This window comes from Heteronotia binoei, unplaced genomic scaffold (genome assembly GCF_032191835.1).
Source record: "Heteronotia binoei isolate CCM8104 ecotype False Entrance Well unplaced genomic scaffold, APGP_CSIRO_Hbin_v1 ptg001569l, whole genome shotgun sequence".
Taxonomy (NCBI): Eukaryota; Metazoa; Chordata; class Lepidosauria; order Squamata; family Gekkonidae; genus Heteronotia; species Heteronotia binoei.
Window position 1 is genome coordinate 97,264 of NW_026800318.1, and position 20,721 is coordinate 117,984.

General features: G+C 58.2%; 1 protein-coding gene across 1 annotated transcript; it reads right to left on the reverse strand.

The window, feature by feature from the left end:
• Positions 1–5,594: 5,594 nt before the first annotated feature.
• HPX (hemopexin) lies at positions 5,595–16,129 on the reverse strand. Its single transcript, XM_060230497.1, has 10 exons — positions 16,022–16,129; positions 15,657–15,724; positions 11,690–11,770; positions 11,266–11,408; positions 10,659–10,812; positions 8,606–8,818; positions 8,117–8,221; positions 7,571–7,701; positions 6,548–6,695; positions 5,595–5,911 (listed from the first exon to the last, which is right to left on the reverse strand). The coding sequence occupies exons 1-10, from the start codon at positions 16,087–16,089 to the stop codon at positions 5,619–5,621; spliced, it is 1,404 nt and encodes a 467-aa protein (XP_060086480.1). The 5' UTR covers positions 16,090–16,129; the 3' UTR covers positions 5,595–5,618.
• Between the last annotated feature and the right edge of the window lie 4,592 nt (positions 16,130–20,721).

Sequence of the window (20,721 nt, forward strand, 5' to 3'; positions counted from 1 at the left end):
TTAGTTTCATTTAAAGAAACTAGGTGTTCATGTACTACCCCTATGCTGATCCTAGGTTGGAAATTACATCCGCTAGCTCTTTTAGAACCCTTGGATGCAATTCATTTGGCCCTGAGGACTTAGTTTCATTTAAAGAAACTAGGTGTTCATGTACTCTCGGCTTGGCTTCGCGAACGAAGATTTAAGAAGGGTGCAATAGTCCACGTTTGCTGCAGGCTCGCTGGTGGCTGACAAGACCAATGTGGGACAGGCAGGTCCGGCCACAGCGGCTGCAGGGAAAAGTCTGATTTAGGGTTGGTCCTGTAGCAGTGCGATTCTTCCTCAGTCTCCGTTTGTCCTCAAGACCAGCTATGCGTGTGTTCTCAAAGGAAGAGACAGCCTGGTGGATGGTGTGCCTCCATGCTTTGCGATCTGAGGCTAGGTCAGACCACTGGTGATGGTTGATGTGACAGGTGCTAAGGGATTTCTTCAAGGAGTCCTTGTACCTCTTCTTTGGTGCCCCTCTATTTCGATGGCCGGTGGAGAGTTCGCCATACAGGGCAATCTTGGGAAGGCGGTGGTTTTCCATCCTAGAAATATGCCCCGCCCAGCGCAGCTGCGTCTTCAACAGCAGTGCCTCAATGCTGGTAACCTCTGCCCGCTTGAGGACTTCAGTGTTGGTCACAAAGTCACTCCAGTGGATGTTGAGGATGGTGCGAAGGCAGCGCTGATGAAAGCGCTCAAAGAGTCGCAGGTGATGACGGTATAAAACCCACGATTCGGAGCCATAGATGAGGGTTGTCATCACAACCGCTTTGTAAACATTGATCTTTGTGCCTTTTTTCAGATGCTTGTTGCTCCACACTCTTTTGTGCAGTCGGCCAAATGCACGGTTTGCCTTTGCCAGCCTGTTGTCAATCTCCTTGTCGATCTTGGCATCTGAGGAGATGATGCACCCCAGGTAGCTGAACTGCTGGACTGTCTTCAGAACTGATTCACCCACAGTGATGCAGGGAGGGTGATAATCTTCCTGGGGTGCAGGCTGGTGGAGAACTTCATGTACTACCCCTATGGAGAACTTCATGTACTACCCCTATGCTGATCCTAGGCTGGAACTTCATACCCTCATCATATGTTGTTTTTGCCATGTTGAGCACTTTTTCTTACTCTGAACATTAGCATCTCAGTGGTGGAGCCCCTACTTTGCCTGCAGGAGGCCCTGGCTCCAAAGACCTCCCTCCCCCCCCCCGCCCGATCCAGGAGACATGAGGGAGGGGGCAAGACCCACCACCATCCAGCACCACCATCTGCTTTGCATATGTAGTCCCCCCTCCCATTAAACTTGACACTCAGTCCGCTGCTACTGCTGAGGTGCCTTGAGAATGTAAAGTTCTGCATTTCGGTAGGAAAAATCCAATGCATGGTTATAGGATGGGGGAGACTTGTCTTAGCAGTAGTATGTGTGAAAAGGATCTAGGGGTCTTAGTGGATCATACGCTGAACATGAGTCAACAGTGTGATGCGGTGGCTAAAAAGGCAAATGCAATTTTGGGCTGTATCAACAGAAGTATAGTGTCCAGATCACGTGATGTGATAGTTTTGCTTTACTCTGCTCTGGTAAGACATCACCTGGAGTCTTGTGTTCAGTGTTAAGATTTAGACACATTTTAAGAAAGATATAGACAAGCTGGAACGGGTCCAGAGGAGGGTGAGGAAGATGGTGAGGGGTCTGAAGACCAAGTCCTATGAGGAAAGGTTGAAGGAGCTGGGGATATTTAGCCTGGAGAGGAGGTGACTGAGAGGCGATACGATCACCATCTTCAAGTACTTGAAGGGCTGTCCTATAGGGGATGGGGTGGAATTGTTTTCTGCGGCCCCAGAAGGTAGGACCAGAACCAGTGGGTGGAAATTACAGCAAAAGAGTTTCCAGCTCAACCATAGGAAGAACTTCCTGACCCTTAGAGGGGTTCCTCGGTGGAACAGGCTTCCTCTTGGGGAGGTGGAGGGGTCTCCTTCCTTGGAGGTTTTGTCCACCTGACAGCAGTGCTGATTCTGTGAATTATGCAAATCATGAGGAGGGTGGGAAGGGCTGCATCAGTGCTTAGTTCTCATGGTCCTTTCTTGCATGCCCAGGGAAATGTTGTCTGCCACTCTGGGGTCAGTCAGGCCTGGAGGGGTTTTTGCCACCTGGGCATGGAGCCTGCAGGGGTCACTGGGGGAGGCACTGTGCAGGGGGCTGGACTGGATGTCCCTGGAGGTCCCTTCCGACTCCCTCCCTCCCTCCACTCCTTTCTGCTAGGCCTGGGGGGGGGGGCAGGTGCCCTGAGCAGCAGCCAGTGGGCAGGGTGCCCATCAAGGTGCCAGAGGCGGAGCAGAGATAAAGGAGGGTGTGTGGGGGAGAGGAGGAGGCAGTGCCACACCGGGCAGGCACCTTGGGGCAGCTGGAGGACACCAGAGTTGGCTGCTGCTGCTACCGTCCCTTGACTGCTGCAAGAGCCCCACACTCTCCCCCAGAGCCTCAGGACTCCAAAGGTGAGAAGGCCCCTCCCCCCCCTCCCCCCTGGCAGGGGCTGGGCAGAGCCTTGGGGAGGGGGCAGGTGAGGACCCCGTCCTGAGAGAAGGAGGGGGAGAAGAGAGACGCTGGCCCTGCCTGCCCACCAGTGCCTAGAAGGGGCTGCCGCTTTTGCCTTCCTCCTCCTGAGGCTGACTGGGAACTTCTCCTTTAGGGGGCCCCTCCAGATGTTGGGTGGGGGCGCTGGAGCCTTCTCAGGGGAGGGGGCGATTGAGCAACTGCCCCGCCTTCTGAGAGCCCACCCCTCACGTGCCACAGGGGTCTGGCCAAGCCTTGTCTACCCCCCACCCCGGGGAGGGGCTTCAGCCTCCCTCAACAGCTGCCCCCCCCCCAGAGCACCTGCCTGCCCATTCCTTTGGAGGGACTCAGGTGGTGCCAGGCGGGATGCTGGTGCCATCGCCTGCTCCCTGGGCTCTGGTGCCCTTGAAGGACAGGCCAGGGTCACCTTCGGGCGGCTGGGAAAGGTTTTCCTCCCCTGCCCTGGCACTGCCAGGCTGTGCTCAGCCCCTGGGGCTGCCAAGGAAGGGAGGCCGCAGCTCTCTCTGGGTAGCCCCCCCAACCCAGTTGTGCTCCAGCCTCCCTCTTGGTCGAGCCCCCAGAAGGGGGACCCCACAGAGCCCCCTGGCTGCTTCTCTTGGCTGAGGGGGGGTCCATGTCTTGGCATCCCCCTTCTAAGGCGGTGCTCTCCTTCGGGGTGGCGGGGGGGGGGTATTTTACTCCTTGCAGGGCAGGGGGGCTGGCTTGGCTTGGCTCTGCTCCCCTCCCAGGCGAGGCCGGGCTGGGGGTTTTGTGGCGCCTCTGAGCCGGCCTCCCGCGCTTGTTGTCTCGGCAGGGCCGTCGGGCGGGCATGGCGGCGCAGTTCTGGCGGCACGTGGAGCCGGCGGCCTTCCTGCAGGGGCTGCGCTCGCTGGCGCTGGGGCTGGCGGCGCAGCTGGAGGGCTCGGCCACGGCGGAGGAGCGCGCCTTCGTGGCGCGGGAGCTGGAGCTGCTGGCGCGGGAGCTGGCGGGGGGCCCGGGGCTGCGGCTGGCGGCGGAGGGCGAGGGCGAGGGCGGGCAGCTGGCGGCCTGCGAGGACTGCGTGGCCGGCGTGTTCGCGCAGCTGTGCCTGGCGGCGCGGGCCGGCCCCCCGCACGTGGCGCGCGAGCGGGAGCTGCTGGTGGCGGCGTGCGCGCGGGAGGGGCTGGAGGGGCGGCTGGTGCGCCTGGGGCGGCTGGCGCAGGGGGCGGCGGCGCTGGTGGGGCGGCGGCCGCTGCTGGAGGAGGCGGCCGAGAGGCTCCGCCCGCGCCGCCCGCAGATGGCGCAGCTGTGCCAGCGCCTCAACGCCGTGCTGGGCGCCGGGCTCGTGTGCCTGCTGGCCGAGGCGGGCGTGACGCAGCGCAGCGCCGCCCTGCTGCTGGGCGTGTGGGAGCCGCGCGTGGGCGCCCTGCACCACTGCATGGCCGAGGCCCTGGCCCGCTGCGCCTTCTACTTCCGCCAGCAGGCCCGGGAAGACCTCGAGCACGCCCTGGCCGAGCCCGCCCCCGCCGCCGCCGCCGCCGAGCTGCCCGCCCGCCTCCTGCGCCGCCTGCAGGACAACTACGACTGGCTGCGCTGGGCGGTCATGGCCTGGCAGGCCGAGGAGGAGCAGGAGCGGGAGGAGGAGGTGCTGGCCCAGGGCAACTTCGTGGCCGCCCGCGCCCCGTCGGGCCTCCGCCTGGTGGCCTGCTACGCGGAGAACCCCTCGGCCCTGGACAAGGCCCGCGCCCAGCGGCTCATCGGCGAGCTCGAGTGGAAGCTGCCCAACCCGCCGCCCGACGTCTACGCCAGCCTGGAGGCCCAGCCGGCCCGCGCCGCCGGCTACCTGGCCCGCCGCATGCTGCACAAGCTGGCCGAGGGGCTCGGGCCCGCCGTCACCCTCCTCGTGGTCCCCGGCAAGCTGCACAGCAAGAGCGCCTTCCCGCCCGCCTCCAGCCTCCTGCACGAGTACCGCCACCGCCTGGCCGCCGGCACCGTCTGCCTCTTCGCCTAAGCGCCCAATAAAAGCCACCAACACGCCCGTGTCTGTCTGTCTCCTGGCCCCTTCCCTTCCCCTCCCTTCCCTTCCAGACCAGGGAAGCATCCTCGTGCCACCGGGAGAGGGGGCAGAAGGGAGACACCCCGCGCTCATCGAGGAGTCAGAGGGCGGGGGACACCTGCAATTCACTGCCCCAGAAGGCGGCGGAGGCTGCAAGCAGAGCCCGCTTAGCCGGGGAGGAATTAAATAGGCAAATAATAAACTTCAAGAGGGGGCTGGATCAACATGGGGCAGAGGTCCATCAGTGGCTATGAGCCACAGCCTATTGGGGGAACTCGCTGTCTGGGGCAGTGATGCTCTGTATTCTTGGTGCTGAGGGGGAGCACAGTGGGAGGGCTTCTGGTGTCCTGGCCCCACTGCTGGACCTCCTGATGGCACCTGGGTTTTTGGCCACTGGCACAGAGTGTTGGACGGGATGGGCCACTGGCTTGATCCAACGGGGCTTCTCTTATGTCTGGGGCAGTGATGTTCTATACTCTTGGTGCTTGGGGGGGGGGCACAGTGGGAGGGCCGCCCTGACCCTGCCCCGGCGGGGAGGGCGGGGTATAAATAAAACTTATTATTATATTATTCTAGTGTCCTGGCCCCACTGCTGGACCTCCTGATGGCACCTGGGTTTTTGGGCCCCTGTGGCACAGAGTTGCATCGGATGGTCCCTTGGCCTGCCCCAGCAGGGCTTCTCTGACGTTCTTCTGTGGGGAGAGCCGCGGAGGGGGGAGGGGACAAATGCATCGAAGGATGCCCCGAGGCGCGATGGGCGTCTGGTCTCCCCTCGGTTGCGGGGGGCGGGGCTGCTGCCGCCCTCGCGTTCCTGGGCTTCCTTGGGCGAGCCGCCGGCTGGACCGAATGCTGGACTCGATGGGCTGGTCCTGATCCCGCGGGGCTCGCCTTGCGCCCCTCGGAAGGCCTGGCCCCGCGGCTCCGCTCCCCTGGAGGCTGCCAAGCCCAAGCTGCTCCCTCCCGCCCTGGAAGGAGCCAAAGGCGCGTGCGTGTGGTGCGGGCGCAGGCCCAGCTTTATTGGAGGCGGATCAAGGTGTGGGCCGGGCGGCGTGGCGGGCCGTGGGGAGCGTGGCTGCCTCCTGCGGCGGGGGGGGGACACTTGAGGAAGCCAGCGGCCGTGTCCTGGGCGCCTGCCGGGCGCGCGGCCTCCTGGAGCTCCTTCACGGAGGCGTAGTGGTAGAAGCGGGAGCCGTGGAAGAGGCGCACGCCGTCGGAGGTGCACAGGGCGCCGTCCACCTGCGCGTGCGGGATGGGCCCCGCCGGGCCCGGCGATCGCAGCTCCAGGTCCACCTGCCGCAGGGCGCCCCCTGGCGGAAGAAGCGCAGCAGCCCGTCTAGTAGCTGCCCCCCCCCCCGCTCTCCCAGAGGACGCCCCTCTCCAGGAAGCCCCCCGCCCACCTTGGCCTCTGAGGCCGCTTCTGACACCCTGGCACGCCTCTGACTGGGGATGCCAGCCTCCAGGTGGGACCTGGGGATCTCCGCCCTCCCCTCCTCCCCCCCGCCCCCCGAATTCCAGCTCATCTCCAGACTACAGAGCTCACTTCCCCTGGAGGAAACGGATGGATGCTTTGGAGGGCGGGCTCTCTGGCCTTGTCCCCCAGCGAATTAAAAGTTATATCAAAGTCTCCACCCCCAAATCTCCAGGAGTTTCTTGACCTGGAGCTGGCAACCCTACCTCCACCCCCTACTGGTGGCCGGGGCGGCCTGGCACAACTGCCCGTCTGGGAAATGAGCCCTTTGGGCACGGAGGCTGGCCTGACTGGGGCGACTGGCAGTGGAAGCTGGTTGAGAGGCAGCTGGAGGGGCCTCTGTGCCTGGCTGGGGAGCTTCCTGGAGGCCTTGGGGGCTGCAGCAGCCCTCTTCTTGAGCGGGTTCTGCACTGGGTCACCCCACCCCACGGCCAGAGCATCCCGCCCCTCCCTCCCCCTTTCTCGCTTTCCGTACCTTGGATGAGGTAGAGATCCTTGGAGTGAGGGCAGGTGAAGGCGGCATCCACCCCGTCTGTGATACCCAGCTCTTCTCGCAGGGGCCGCGGGTACCCCTCCACCCGGCTGTAGCCCCCCTTCGATCGGTAGATGGTCACTTGGGAGCCCTGCAAAACAAGGGCACGTAGCAGAGGGCCATCGGGTCCAACCCCAGGGTGAGAATTTCCCCCTGCCCCAATTCTCCCGGCACTAGGGAGAGCCAGTTTGGTGTAGTGGTTAAGTGCGTGGAGTCTTATCTGGGAGAACTGGGTTTTATTCCCCACTCCTCCACTTGCACCTGCTGGAAGGGCCTTGGGTCAGCCAGAGCTCTCTTATCTGGGAGAACCAAGTTTGATTCTCCACTCCTCCACTTGCACCTGCTGGAATGGCCTTGGGTCAGCCAGAGCTCTCTTATCTGGGAGAACCGGGTTTGGTTCCCCACTCCTCCACTTGCACCTGCTGGAATGGCCTTGGGTCAGCCAGAGCTCTCTTATCTGGGAGAACCGGGTTTGATTCCCCACTCCTCCACTTGCACCTGCTGGAATGGCCTTGGGTCAGCCAGAGCTCTCTTATCTGGGAGAACCAAGTTTGATTCCCCACTCCTCCACTTCCACCTGCTGGAATGGCCTTGGGTCAGCCATAGCTCTTGCAGGAGCTGTCCTTGAAAGGGCAGCTTCTGTCAGAGCTCTCTCAGCCCCACCCACCTTACAGGGTGTCTGTTGTGGGGGAGGAAGATAAAGGAGATTGTGGACCGTTCTGAGATGCTGAGATTCAGAGTGGAGGGCAGAACATAAACCCAATATCTTCTTCTTTGGCTGTTGACTATCCATTCAGCTTTTATCCCCGCTGTTTCCCTTCTTCCTCCAGCCTCACTCTCCGTGTCGCTGCCCCTCCAGCCTCCTTCCCGAGACCTTTGCAGCAGGGTCCCAGCCCCAGCCAGCCTCCCAGGCCCCCCTCTCCATCAGCCCCACACGTACTCCCCCCCCCCCAGAAAACCCCACACCTGGATCAGGTAGAGCTTGTCATCCCAGCTGAAGGCGGCATCCACCTTGCCCTGCAGGTCGTGCCAGGTGTGGTTCAGAGCCCAGGCGTGCCAGCCGTCCCTGTGGGAGTCCACGCGGAAGTACAGCCCCTCTGGGAAGAGGAAGAAGAGAGAGAGGCCTCCAGCCACCTGCCCCCCCCAGCTCTGCCCAGGCCCACCACGTCTGAGAGAAGAGCCGCGGGGAAGCTCCCTCCCCACACGCCTTTGGGCTGGAGAAAATGCTGCAGACCGCCCCCCCCCCCAGCAGGGCAGCCTCTCCCTCCCAGCACCCAGGGCCGGATCTTGGGGGGCAGAGGGGGGTACTTGCCCCGGGCGCTGACGGGGGGGAGCCAAATTGGGTATGGAGCCCATTGTATTCTATGGAACCATGAAATAGAATGGCCCGTAAGGGGCCGCCATTTTTTTTATTTGCCCCCCCAAAAAACCATGTAGATCCGGTCCTGCCGGCACAGCCCCCCCCCCCGCGGTTGCTCTCTGTGCCAGGGCAGGCGTCGCTCGGCCACTCACCCCGGAAGGCGTAGATGCGGCCAGAGTCATCCGAGGAGAAGGCCTGGAAAGGCTGCCCGCTGCAGCGGTCATAGGTGGTGTTCCTCCGGGCATCCTGGCCGTGGCCTGGCAGAGGCAGAGAGGTGCTCCAGGCACAGACCTTTCCCACCGCCCCCCCCCCACCAGGGGCCACGCTCCGCTCCCCGGCCACAAGGCGCTTGCTCCTTCTGAGAACGGGGGACCCGTGTGGGTCAGACCCAGGCAGCAGCTGCGTCTAGAGAGAGCCAGGTGGGTTGCCCCACCCCGTGTTGGTTTGGGCAAAGTTTGAGTCCAAAGTTTGGCTCAGAATGAAATGTTCTTGGAGGCCAAGAACATTTCATTCTGAGCCAAAGCTTTCATGTGCAAGCACACGGTCAGATACAGGAGCTGAGGAGCTGTGCCTGCACACACCTTGTGGAGCCAGCACCCCCCCCCCCCCCCACAGCGACAGCAGCAGGCAGGGTGCCTCACCTCTCCCCGGGCAGCGCATGAAGTAGTCCCTAGCGTCCAGTGGGTAGCGGGGGGGCACCGTGCCAGTGATGGGGTCAAAGCGCAGGAAACGGATGCCCTGGAAGCAGTAATAGCGCTCTATCCAGCGCAGAGCGGCAGAGCAGCTGGCCACCGCCGGCCACGCCCGCTTCTTCAGCACCCCCGTCTGCAGGTCGTAGGAGAGGACCTGAGGGCCTGCAGAAGGCGAGTGGGGGTCAAGCCAGCCAAGGGCATGATGAATCCCCCCCCCCATCGCTGTCTCCCCCTCTCCTGGGTTTTTGGCCAGGGGAAGGGAGCTGGGACTCTGAAGGCACCCTGGAAAGGGTAGAGGTTGGCCAGGCAAGGAGGAGTCTTCCATTCTACCTGTGCAGCCAGGTAGATATATTGGAGGGGGGGCTGGGCAGTGCACCCCAGGCTCATAGCCAGGCTGAGGAAGATCTCCCAGACCACCCACCCCCTGTTGTCAGCATTTCCCTTCTAGCCACAGGCTGAGTCCAAGGGGGGACTGCATTCCTGACAGGCCACGCCCCCCCAGGACCTCTCCCAGCCAGGGCAGGAGACCATTGGCCACAGAGGGGGCATCAAGATCCACCTTCAGCCCCCACCCCCACCCCCGAGAGCAGAGGAGGAACGAGGGTGGCCAGCTGCGTGTAGTAAGGAAGTGTGCAGACTCTTAACTGGGAGAACCAGGTTTGATTCCCCACTCCTCCACTTGCACCTGCTAGCATGGCCTTGGGTCACCCAGAGCTCTCTCATCTGGGAGAACCGGGTTTGATTCCCCACTCCTCTTGCACCTGCTGGAATGGCCTTGGGTCAGCCAGAGCTCTCTTATCTGGGAGAACCGGGTTTGATTCCCCACTGGACTGAATGCTGGACTCGATGGGTCAGCCATAGCTCTGACAGAGGTTGTCCTTGAAAGGGCAGCTGCTGTGAGAGCCCTCTCCAGCCCCATCCACCTCACAGGGTGTCTGTTGTGGGGGAGGAAGGTAAAGGAGATTGTGAGCCGCTCTGAGACTCTTCGGAGTGGAGGGCGGGATATAAATCCAGTATCTTCATCTACCTCACAGGGTGTCTGTTGTGGGGGAGGAAGGGAAAGGAGATTGTGAGCCGCTCTGAGACTCTTCGGAGTGGAGGGTGGGATATAAATCCACTATCTTCATCTACCTCACAGGGTGTCTGTTGTGGGGGAGGAAGCTAAAGGAGATTGTGAGCCGCTCTGAGACTCTCCGGAATGGAAGGCGGGATATAAATCCAATATCTTCATCTACCTCACAGGGTGTCTGTTGAGGGGAGGAAGGGAAAGGAGATTGTGAGCCGCTCTGAGACTCTTCGGAGTGGAGGGCGGGATATAAATCCATATCTTCATCTACCTCATAGGGTGTCTGTTGTGGGGGAGGAAGGGAAAGGAGATTGTGAGCCGCTCTGAGACTCTTGGGAGTGGAGGGCGGGATATACATCCAATATCTTCATCTACCTTACAGGGTGTCTGTTGGGGGGGGAGAAGGTAAAGGAGATTGTGAGCCGCTCTGAGACTCTTCGGAGTGGAGGGCAGGATATAAATCCATGTCTTCATCTACCTCTCAGGGTGTCTGTTGGGGGGGGGAGAAGGTAAAGGAGATTGTGAGCCGCTCTGAGACTCTTCGGAGTGGAGGGCGGGATATAAATCCAATATCTTCATCTACCTCACAGGGTGTCTGTTGTGGGGGAGGAAGGTAAAGGGGATTGTGAGCCGCTCTGAGACTCTTCAGAGTGGAGGGCAGGATATAAATCCAATATCTTCATCTACCTCACAGGGTGTCTGTTGTGGGGGAGGAAGGGAAAGGAGATTGTGAGCCGCTCTGAGACTCTTGGGAGTGGAGGGCAGAATATGAATCCAATATCTTCTTCTTCTTCTTCCTGCCTAGCCACTACTTGCAGTGCCCCCTGCTGGCCATCTGTAGGGTGGAGCTGCAGAAATCCCCCCACAGCCACAGCAGTGCCCTCTGGCCAGAGCCCAGCCCCACCTGGTGCCTTGCAGTCCTCCCCTCCTTCTCACCTTTAAAGAAGAGGACCGTCTCCGCTGCACATTCCTTTGGGTGGCACTCCACAGCCGCATCCAGGTCGCTGGGTACCCCTTGAAACTCTTCCGCGATGAGGCGGGGGTAGCCGTCCCTCAGCTGGCCGTGGGCATACGCCCAAACCCGCTTACCCTGCCAGACCACCAGCAGTCAGCACGTATCCGGCCACCCAGCCACAAGGGAACAGCCCAGGCCCACAGCTAACCGGGGGCCCACAGGGCCTGGCCCCCTGACAGTTTTGGGGAGCCCCCTCACCCCAGGCTGCCCCTCTCTTCTGTGCAATTTAAATTGAGTGGGAGGGGCACCCAGGAGCAGCTGCTGCCCCTCCCATGCCATTGAAAGGGCCCACAAACCAGCTGAGGTCACCAGCCGCCTGAATGATTTATACGGCCCCCTCCCCTCACGGCTCCTAGCTACGGGGCTGGGACAGCCCCCACCTCACCTTCCCCCCAGGGAGCCAAGCCTCAGCCCCACCTTCTCATGTGACCTTGCTGCTGGCGAGTTGCCACCCCCCCTTCTCCTGGCTAGCTGCCCCAAGGAGTCCCCCCCACACACACAAGAGAGGGGCCAAAGAGGCCCGCTGACCTGGAAGAGGTAGACGCTGTCATGGGCATCCCGGCGGGCCAGGTGGTGAATCCGCAGGGCTGCATCGACGGGGCCCTGGATCTGAGGCCAGGAAGCGTTGATGGGCTCGGCTGGGCTGTTGAACCCTTTCCAGACAAGGCCCCCTTGGGAGAGAGAGGGGGAAAGGAGGAGGGGCCCAGCGCCCGGGCTGTGCCAAGGGCCACCTGCCCTCCCCTCCTCCCCCTCCAGGCATCTTGACTCAGGAACAACCCCCCCCCCCCCTGAGCTCAAGAGGGCAGTCACAGGGCCTCGGGGGTGGGCACCCTCAGCACAGGCCTGCTCAAGCCCTGGGCACAAACTCCCACCACCACCCCCATAGGGGCGGGGCACCTGCACTGGAGGAGGGCCAGAGGATAAGAGCCCCCCTCCCTCTCTCTCTCTTTACCTTTGAAGAACAGCATGGTCCCCGCCTCATCCAGGGTGGCAGCATCAAATCCCCCCTCATCTGCGCAGCGCTGCAAGAGGTCTGGAAGCAGGCAGAGGGTCAGGATCAGGATCCCATCCCGAGAACCCCTTCCCCCCCACCCCCCAAACCCCTCCGCCGTCCCCCCAGGGGAGACCGGGCAGATCATAAGAACATAAGAGAAGCCATGTTAGATCAGGCCAATGGCCCATCCAGTCCAACATTTTGTGTCACACAGCAGCCAAATATATATATATATATATATATATATATATATACACACACACACACACACACACACACACACACACACACACTGTGGCTAATTGCCACTGATGGACCTGCAAACATTTAAAGATCTGGGGCAGTCAGCACGGATCTGTCCCCAACAGGCCCCACCAGGCCAAACTCAGTTCCCTTTTTTTTCAGTTGACAATTTTTATTGAACTTTTTTTAACCTTGATATAACAGTCCTTTAAACCTTGAAAGTTACAGAACAGAGGATTTAGTATAGTAAGAGGTATGCATGTCTAATGGATAGAATTTAAACATTAAAATTTGCAGTATTTTGTGTAAACAGTAGGGTGAAAATAATTTTGAATTATTTAACCCAACCTCATTTCCTTCTTTGATCAAGTGATGAGCTTACTGTTATATGAACATCTGAAGCTGCCTTCTACTGAATCAGACCCTCAGTCCATCAAAGTCAGTCTTGTCTACTCAGACTGGCAGCAGCTCTCCAGGGTCTCAAGCTGAGGTTCTTCACGCTTCCTTGCCTGGACCCTTTTTAGTTGGAGATGCCAGGGATTGAACCTGGGACCTTCTGCTTCCCAAGCAGATGCTCTATCACTGAGCAACAGCCCCATTCATGGCTCTCCAGGGTCTCCAGCTGAGGTTCTTCACACCTCCTTGCCTGGACCCTTTTGAGTTGGAGATGCCAGGGATTGAACCTGGGACCTTCTGCTTCCCAAGCAGATGCTCTACCACTGAGCCACAGCCCCATTCATGGCTCTCCAGGGTCTCCAGCTGAGGTTCTTCACGCCTATTTGCCTGGACCCTTTTTAGCTGGAGATGCCGGGGACTGAACCTGGGACCTTCTGCTTCCCAAGCAGAGGCTCTGCGACTGAGCCACAGCCCCATTTATGGCTCTGCAGGGTCTCCAGCTGAAGTTTTTCATGCCTCCTTGCCTGGACCCTTTTTAGTTGGAGATGCCGGGGATTGAACCTGAGACCTTCTGCTTACCAAGCAGAGGCTCTGCCACTGAGCCACAGCCCCATTCATGGCTCTCCAGGGTCTCCAGCTGAGGTTTTTCATGCCTCCTTGCCTGGACCCTTTTTAGTTGGAGATGCCGGGGATTGAACCTGAGACCTTCTGCTTACCAAGCAGAGGCTCTGCCACTGAGCCACAGCCCCATTCATGGCTCTCCAGGGTTTCAGGTTGAGATTTTTTCACTCCTATTTGCCTGGACCCTTTTGAGTTGGAGATGCCGGGGATTGAACCTTGAACTTTCTGTTAACCAAGCAGATGCTCTACCACTGAGCCACAGCCCCATTCATGGCTCTCCAGGGTCTCCAGCTGAGGTTCTTCACGCCTCCTTGCCTGGACCCTTTTTAGTTGGAGATGCCGGGGATTGAACCTGAGACCTTCTGCTTACCAAGCAGAGGCTCTGCCACTGAGCCACAGCCCCATTCATGGCTCTCCAGGGTCTCCAGCTGAGGTTTTTCATGCCTCCTTGCCTGGACCCTTTTTAGTTGGAGATGCCGGGGATTGAACCTGAGACCTTCTGCTTACCAAGCAGAGGCTCTGCCACTGAGCCACAGCCCCATTCATGGCTCTCCAGGGTTTCAGGTTGAGATTTTTTCACGCCTATTTGCCTGGACCCTTTTGAGTTGGAGATGCCGGGGATTGAACCTTGAACTTTCTGTTAACCAAGCAGATGCTCTACCACTGAGCCACAGCCCCATTCATGGCTCTCCAGGGTCTCCAGCTGAGGTTCTTCACGCCTCCTTGCCTGGACCCTTTTGAGTTGGAGATGCCGGGGATTAAACCTGGGACCTTCTGCTTACCAAGCAGATGCTTTACCACTTAGCCACCGTCCCTCCCCTTTACTGTTAAAGTTGTTTTCCTGGATTTCAGTACAGCTTTTGACAGGGCTGCCCATGATGTTCTGACGGGTAAACCAGAGGGCTGTGGACTGGGCTCTAGAGAGTGAGGTGGATGGATGGGAACTGCTTGGAGAACCACACTCCAAGAGCCATTCTCAGTGGCCTTGTGTCTGAAGGGAGGGAGGGGTCCAGTGGGAGGCCTCAGGGCTCTGTTTTGGGCCTGGTACTTTTCAATATTTTTATCAGTAATCTGGATGAGAGTCTGGAGGGGCTGATCATTAAATTTGCAGATGATATCAAATTAGGAGGAGCAGCGAATACACCAGAAGATAGAGAGAGGAGTCAGCGAGATCTGAACATGCTGGAAAAGTGGGTAGAAGTGAACAAGATGCAATTTAACAAGGATATGTGCTGAGTTCTACATCTGGGTAACACACATGGTGGGTGGGGATAAACCTCTGAGTAGCAGTGGGTGTGAACAAGCTCTTGGGGTACAGGTGGACCATAAGTTAAATGAGCAGCCAGTGTGATGCAGCGACAAAAAAGGCAAATGCCATCTTGGGGCATATCAACAGAGGCAGAACATCCAGACTACAAGACGTCCTAGTTGTGCTGTGCACTGCATGGGTCAGGCCACACCTGGAGTCTTGTGTGCAGTTCTGGAGGCCTCCCTTCAAGAAGGAGGTGGGCAGAATGGAGCAGGTGCAGAGGAGAGACTGAGGAGGATGCTCAGGGGCCTGGAGACCAAGAAGCCCTTGGAGGAAAGGTGGAGGAGGGAGGGACTTGGGCATGTTCAGTCTGGAGAAGAGGAGGGGGGACCTGCTCCCTTTAAGCATCTGAAGGGCTGTCTCTTAGGGGAGTGCGGGGAGCAGAGGAGAGGAACCTCTAAAAAGAGCCTTGCTGGGCCAGACCAGGGAGGGTCTAAATGAAGGGCAGGAAGGTACCGGGTGGATATTAGCGAAACGTCTTGGCAGTCAGAGAGTCAACTACTGAGGGAGGGGGTGAGGCTCCTGCCCACCCACCCACCCCCCACCCCCCGCACTGGCAGCCTTGAAGCAGCAGCTGGACAAACCCTTGTCAGGGATGCTCTAGAACAATTTTGCATGGCCCATGAATGATGTTATAAATATCCGAGTGGCCCTTGGCAGAAGAAAGGTTCCCGCCCCTGCTTAGGCTGATCTTACATTGAGGAGGGGGCTGGACTAGATGCCTTCGGTGGCCCCTCCCCACCCTGTGATTCTCTGATTCTAGCAGTGCTCCTCCCTGGCAGAGAAGGGGCAGGGGGGATGCTCATCCCCAATGCCTCAGGAGGGCCCGCTTGTTGCTTCTGGGGGGGGGGCAGGCCAAGCTTGTGGGACCCAAGCCAGGGAGCATCACGGGAAGGGCCCGGCCAGCAAAGAAGCCCCCCCTTCCCCCAGCTGCCGCCAAGCCGCCTGTCCCCCCCATGGGGCAAGGTGTTCAAAGACGGCGTGGGCGCACCCTGCGAGCCCCTTCCAGGTGGGGCAAGGGAAGGCTTCCCGAGGAGTCGGAAGGGACCTCCAGGGTCCCTTTTTCTCTCTTATGCCAGGCATGCCAAGGTACGGAACAGGAGCCTTGTGGGGATGAAACGAGAGCTGTGATGCAGCCTGCTTAGCAAGGTCTGGGGGGGGGGGGGAAGGACAGGGAGCTGCAGCTCCAGCAGGGCCTGGGAGGCCTCAGCAGAAAGCCTCCCCCCTCCCCCCCCGCAGGAGGCTTGCTGGGCAGCCTTGCCAATGTGGCCCACCCGGGTGGCGGGGGGGGGGGAGAGCTGCGACTGCTGTGGGGATAAGAGACCCAAGAGGGGGGCTGTGCTGCCCGGGACTTACCTGTGTCGTTGAGTGGCCCGGCAGGTCCCAGGTGGTGCCAGGTGGTTGTGTGGTTCCCTTCCCGGTCCCTGCCAGAGGAAGCTCTCTGGTTACCCCGATGCTCCCCCGTTGGACTTCCACCCCTTCACACCACCCATCTCCCCCCCCCCCATGCCTCAGGGCTAGGGGGTCACTTGCCAGAAGCCCCTCACCCCACTGGCCACAGGCAGCGCAAAGGCTCAGGCTGGGGTCTCCCAGCAGAGGCCTCTTCCTCCTGCCCCTCGCAGAGCTCTCTGGGGGCCACCCGGGCTGCGGTGGCTCAGCCCCACTTCTCTCAGCGGCAGCCCCCGCCCCACCCCACCCCCAGCCCCAGGGCTCCCTCTCACTTGGCGGCCGGGTAGGAGACCCCCAGGGCCACGGTCCAGGCCAAGCACAAAGCGCTGCCAAGGAGCATGCTGGTGCTGAGCGGGCAGGCAAGCGGGCAGTGACTCCCGGCCAGCTCCAAGGGGGGCGGCTGCTTTTGTAGGGGGAGCAGGGAGCCTTGCACAACACCCCGCCCCCCCCCCCCCAGCAGCCCACTGTGTGCTCAGAGCCCACTGGCCACGCCTCTGGAGATCTTGCAAGAGGCCAGAAGGTTTCCTTGGCGGGGGACATTGGGTCACCACGTGCCCTTCTGGTTTTTTTTAGAGGGAGTCTGGCTGTTGCTTCCCTGCTAGGGAGGCACATGCTGGGATCACCAGTAGGACTCCAAACACACACACACAAGAAGCCCTTGGCAGGCAGATCTGTGGGCTCAGCTGAGAAGGGAAAGTTCCCAGAGAGAAGCAGCCGGGTAGTTGTGAGGCGTGGAAGGGGCAGCATGTGGGTGCAAAGCAGCAGATCCCGCAACCCGGATCCCCGTTGGGAACGATCTTTTCCCTTGGAAAAAAAGACTGGGGAGGGGAGGGAGGAGTCGAGTTAATAAATGACTGTCCCTTTGGATGGGCAAGCCATTATGAAATTGCGCCAAGGAGGCAAACATGCAAGGTGTTGCAGTTTTCAAGGTAACAAATGCTTTATCATAAACTCAACAACTTCACAGCCACGAGTGCAACTGAATCATAATGGCTGAGCACTGCAGCACTAGCCCTTCAGGAAAGTTATTCAGAATAAAGGAAATTCTAGCAAACGGGGCCCAGCAAGGCCAAGCAAAGAACAACCCCAAAATTGTAAGAACACCAGAAGATTCCTGCTGGAGTCCATCTAGTCCAGCCTCCTCTCTCAACCAGCTCCCCTGGAGGGCCAACAAGAGGCCACACAGGCTGAGGCCTTCATAAGAACATCAGAAGAGCCCTGCTGGGTCAAACCAGGGAGGGTCCATCTAGTCCAGCCTCCTGTCTCACACAGTGGCCAACCAGTTCCTCTGTAGGGCCAGCAACAGGGCAGAGAGGCCGAGGCCTTCCCCTGAGAAGAACATCAGAAGAGCCCTGCTGGGTAAGACCAGGGACGGGGCATCTAGTCCAGCCTCCTGCCTCACACAGTGGCCAGCCAGTTCCTCTGGAGGGCCAACAACAAGGCAGAGAGGCCGAGGCCTTCCCCTGAGAAGAACTTCAGAAGAGCCCTGCTGGATCAGACCAGGGAGGGTCCATCTAGTCCAGCCTCCTGTCTCACACAGGGGCCAACCAGTTCCTCTGGAGGGCCAACAACAGGGCAGAGAGACTGAGGCCTTCCCCTGAGGAGAACATCAGAAGAGCCCTGCTGGATCAGACCAGGGAGGGTCCTTCTAGTCCAGCCTCCTGTCTCACACAGGGGCCAACCAGTTCCTCTGGAGGGCCAACAACAGGGCAGAGAGGCCGAGGCCTTCCCCTGAGGAGAACATCAGAAGAGCCCTGCTGGATCAGACCAGGGAGGGTCCTTCTAGTCCAGCCTCCTGTCTCACACAGGGGCCAACCAGTTCCTCTGGAGGGCCAGCAACAGGGCAGAGAGGCTGAGGCCTTCCCCTGAGAGGAACCTCAGAAGAGCCCTGCTGGATCAGACCAGGGAGGGTCCTTCTAGTCCAGCCTCCTGTCTCACACAGGGGCCAACCAGTTCCTCTGGATGGCCAACAACAGGGCAGAGAGGCCGAGGCCTTCCCCTGAGAAGAACCTCAGAAGAGCCCTGCTGGGTCAGACCAGGGAGGGTCCATCTAGTCCAGCCTCCTGTCTCACACAGTGGCCAACCTGCTCCTCTGTAGGGCCAGCAACAGGGCAGAGAGGCCGAGGCCTTCCCCTAAGAAGAACCTCAGAAGAGCCCTGCTGGATCAGACCATTGAGGGTCCATCTAGTCCAGCCTCCTGTCTCACACAGTGGCCAGCCAGTTCCTCTGCAGGGCCAACAGCAGGGCAGAGAGGCTGAGGCCTTCCCCTGAGAAGAACATCAGAAGAGCCCTGCTGGGTCAGACCAGGGAGGGTCCATCTAGTCCAGCCTCCTGTCTCACACAGTGGCCAACCTGCTCCTCTGTAGGGCCAGCAACAGGGCAGAGAGGCCGAGGCCTTCCCCTAAGAAGAACCTCAGAAGAGCCCTGCTGGATCAGACCATTGAGGGTCCATCTAGTCCAGCCTCCTGTCTCACACAGTGGCCAGCCAGTTCCTCTGCAGGGCCAACAGCAGGGCAGAGAGGCTGAGGCCTTCCCCTGAGAAGAACATCAGAAGAGCCCTGCTGGGTCAGACTGGTGAGAGTCCATCTAATCCAACATTCTGTCTCACACAGTGGCCAGCCAGTTCCTCTGCAGGGCCAACAGCAGGGCAGAGAGGCTGAGGCCTTCCCCTGAGAAGAACATCAGAAGAGCCCTGCTAGGTCAGACCATTGAGGGTTCATCTAGTCCAGCCTCCTGTCTTACACAGGGGCCAACCAGTTCCTCTGGAGGGCCAACAACAGGGCAGAGAGGCTGAGGCCTTCCCCTGAGAAGAGCATCAGAAGAGCCCTGCTGGGTCAGACCAGGGAGGGTCCATCTAGTCCAGCCTCAACAGATCCCTTTGGAGTTCCTCACAATCCTCTCTGGTTCTCACCACCCTTAACAATTTAGTGTCATCCACAAACTTGGCCACTTCACTGCTCACTCCCAACTCTAAATCATTTATGAACAAGTTAAAGAGCATGGGACCCAGTACCAAGTCCTGCGGCACCCCACTGCTTACCGTCCTCCACTGCGAAGACTGCCCATTTATACTCACTCTTTGCTTCCTATTTCTCAGCCAGTTTTTGATCCACAAGAGGACCTGTCCTTTTACTCCATGACTCTCAAGTTTTCTAAGGAGCCTTTGATGAGAAACTTTATCAAAAGCTTTCTGGAAGTCAAGGTAAACAACATCTATTGGGTCTCCTTTGTCCACATGTTTGTTCACCCCCTCAAAGAAATGTAACAGGTTAGTGAGGCAAGATCTTCCCTTGCAGAACCCATGCTGAGTCTTCCTCAGTAACCCGTGTTCATCAATGTGCCTACTCATTCTGTCCTTGATAATGGTTTCTACCAACTTTCCCGGTATTGAAGTCAGACTGACTGGCCTGTAATTTCCCGGATCTCCTCTGGAACCCTTTTTAAAGATGGGGGTGACATTTGCTACCTTCCAGTCCTCAGGAATGGAGGCAGATTTCAATGAAAGATTACAGATTTTTGTTAGAAGATCCACAAGTTCAACTTTGAGTTCTTTCAGAACTCTCGGATGTATGCCATCCGGACCTGGTGACTTATTAGTTTTTAATTTGTCTATCAGTTGTAGGACCTCCTCTTTTGTCACATCAATCTGACTCAGGTCTTTCAACACCCCTTCCAAAATTAGTGGTTCTGGGCGGGCAAAAAATTCTCATCTTCCACAGTGAAGACGGAGGCAAAAAATTCATTTAGCTTCTCAGCCATTTCCCTATCCTCCTTCAGTAATCCTTTTACCCCATGGTCATCCAAGGGCCCCACTGCCTCCCTGGCTGGTTTCTTACTTCTAATATATTTGAAGAAATTTTTATTGTTGGTCTTTATGTATTTTGCAATATGCTCCTCATAGTCCCATTTTGCCTGTCTGATCACAGTCTTGCATTTGATATGCCACAGCCTGTGTTCCCTTTTACTAATCTCACTTGGACTGGTTTTCCACCGCTTAAAGGAGTCCTTCTTACCTTTTACAGCTTCCATTACTTTGTTTGTTAACCATGCAGGCCTTTTCTTATGCCTGTTTGTGCCTTTCCTAACTTGTGGTATGCATTTTATCTGAGCTTCTAGGATTATAGTTTTAAATAGCGTCCAAGCTTCCCCAAGGGTTTTGACCGTATGTACCTTTCCTTTCAGTTTCCTCCTCACATGCCTCCTCATCTCAGTGTATTTACCCCTTTTAAAGTTAAACGTGGTTGTGGCGGTCTTTTTGGACAACTCCCTATTTATACAAACGGTGAAATCAATAACATTATGGTCACTGCTCCCAAGTGGCGCAATCACTTTTACATCTCTCACCAAGTCTTGGGCATTACTTAGGACCAGATCCAGGATCGCCCCACCCCTGGTAGGTTCTGAGACCATCTGCTCCATAGCACAGTCATTGAGAGCATCAAGAAACTCAATCTCTTTCTCTCGACCAGAACACATATTGACCCAATCAATCTGCGGGTAGTTAAAATCACCTATTACGACACAGTTTTTACGTTTAGCCGCTATCTTTAAGCCTTCCATCATATTATAATCGTCCTCTCTCTTTTGATTTGGTGGGCGATAACAAACTCTCATAGTTAAATTTCCTTTGGGGCCCTCTATTTCAACCCAAAGCATTTCTAAAAGTGAATCTAATTCTCTGACCTCAGTCTTACTGGACCGTATATCCTCTCTGACATACAGAGCCACCCCACCTCCAACCCTTCCCTCCCTATCCTTCCGATATAACATATCCAGGAATCACCATGTCCCACTGATTCTCCTCATTCCACCAAGTTTCTGAAATTCCCACAATGTCTGTTTTCTCCCAACACTAAACATTCCAATTTACCAATTTTACTTCGGACACTTCTAGCATTTGCATACAAACATCTATAATTTCCCAGGCAAGCTAGGCCCGCCACCTTCCTCCTGCCGCCTCGAGACTCTGGCA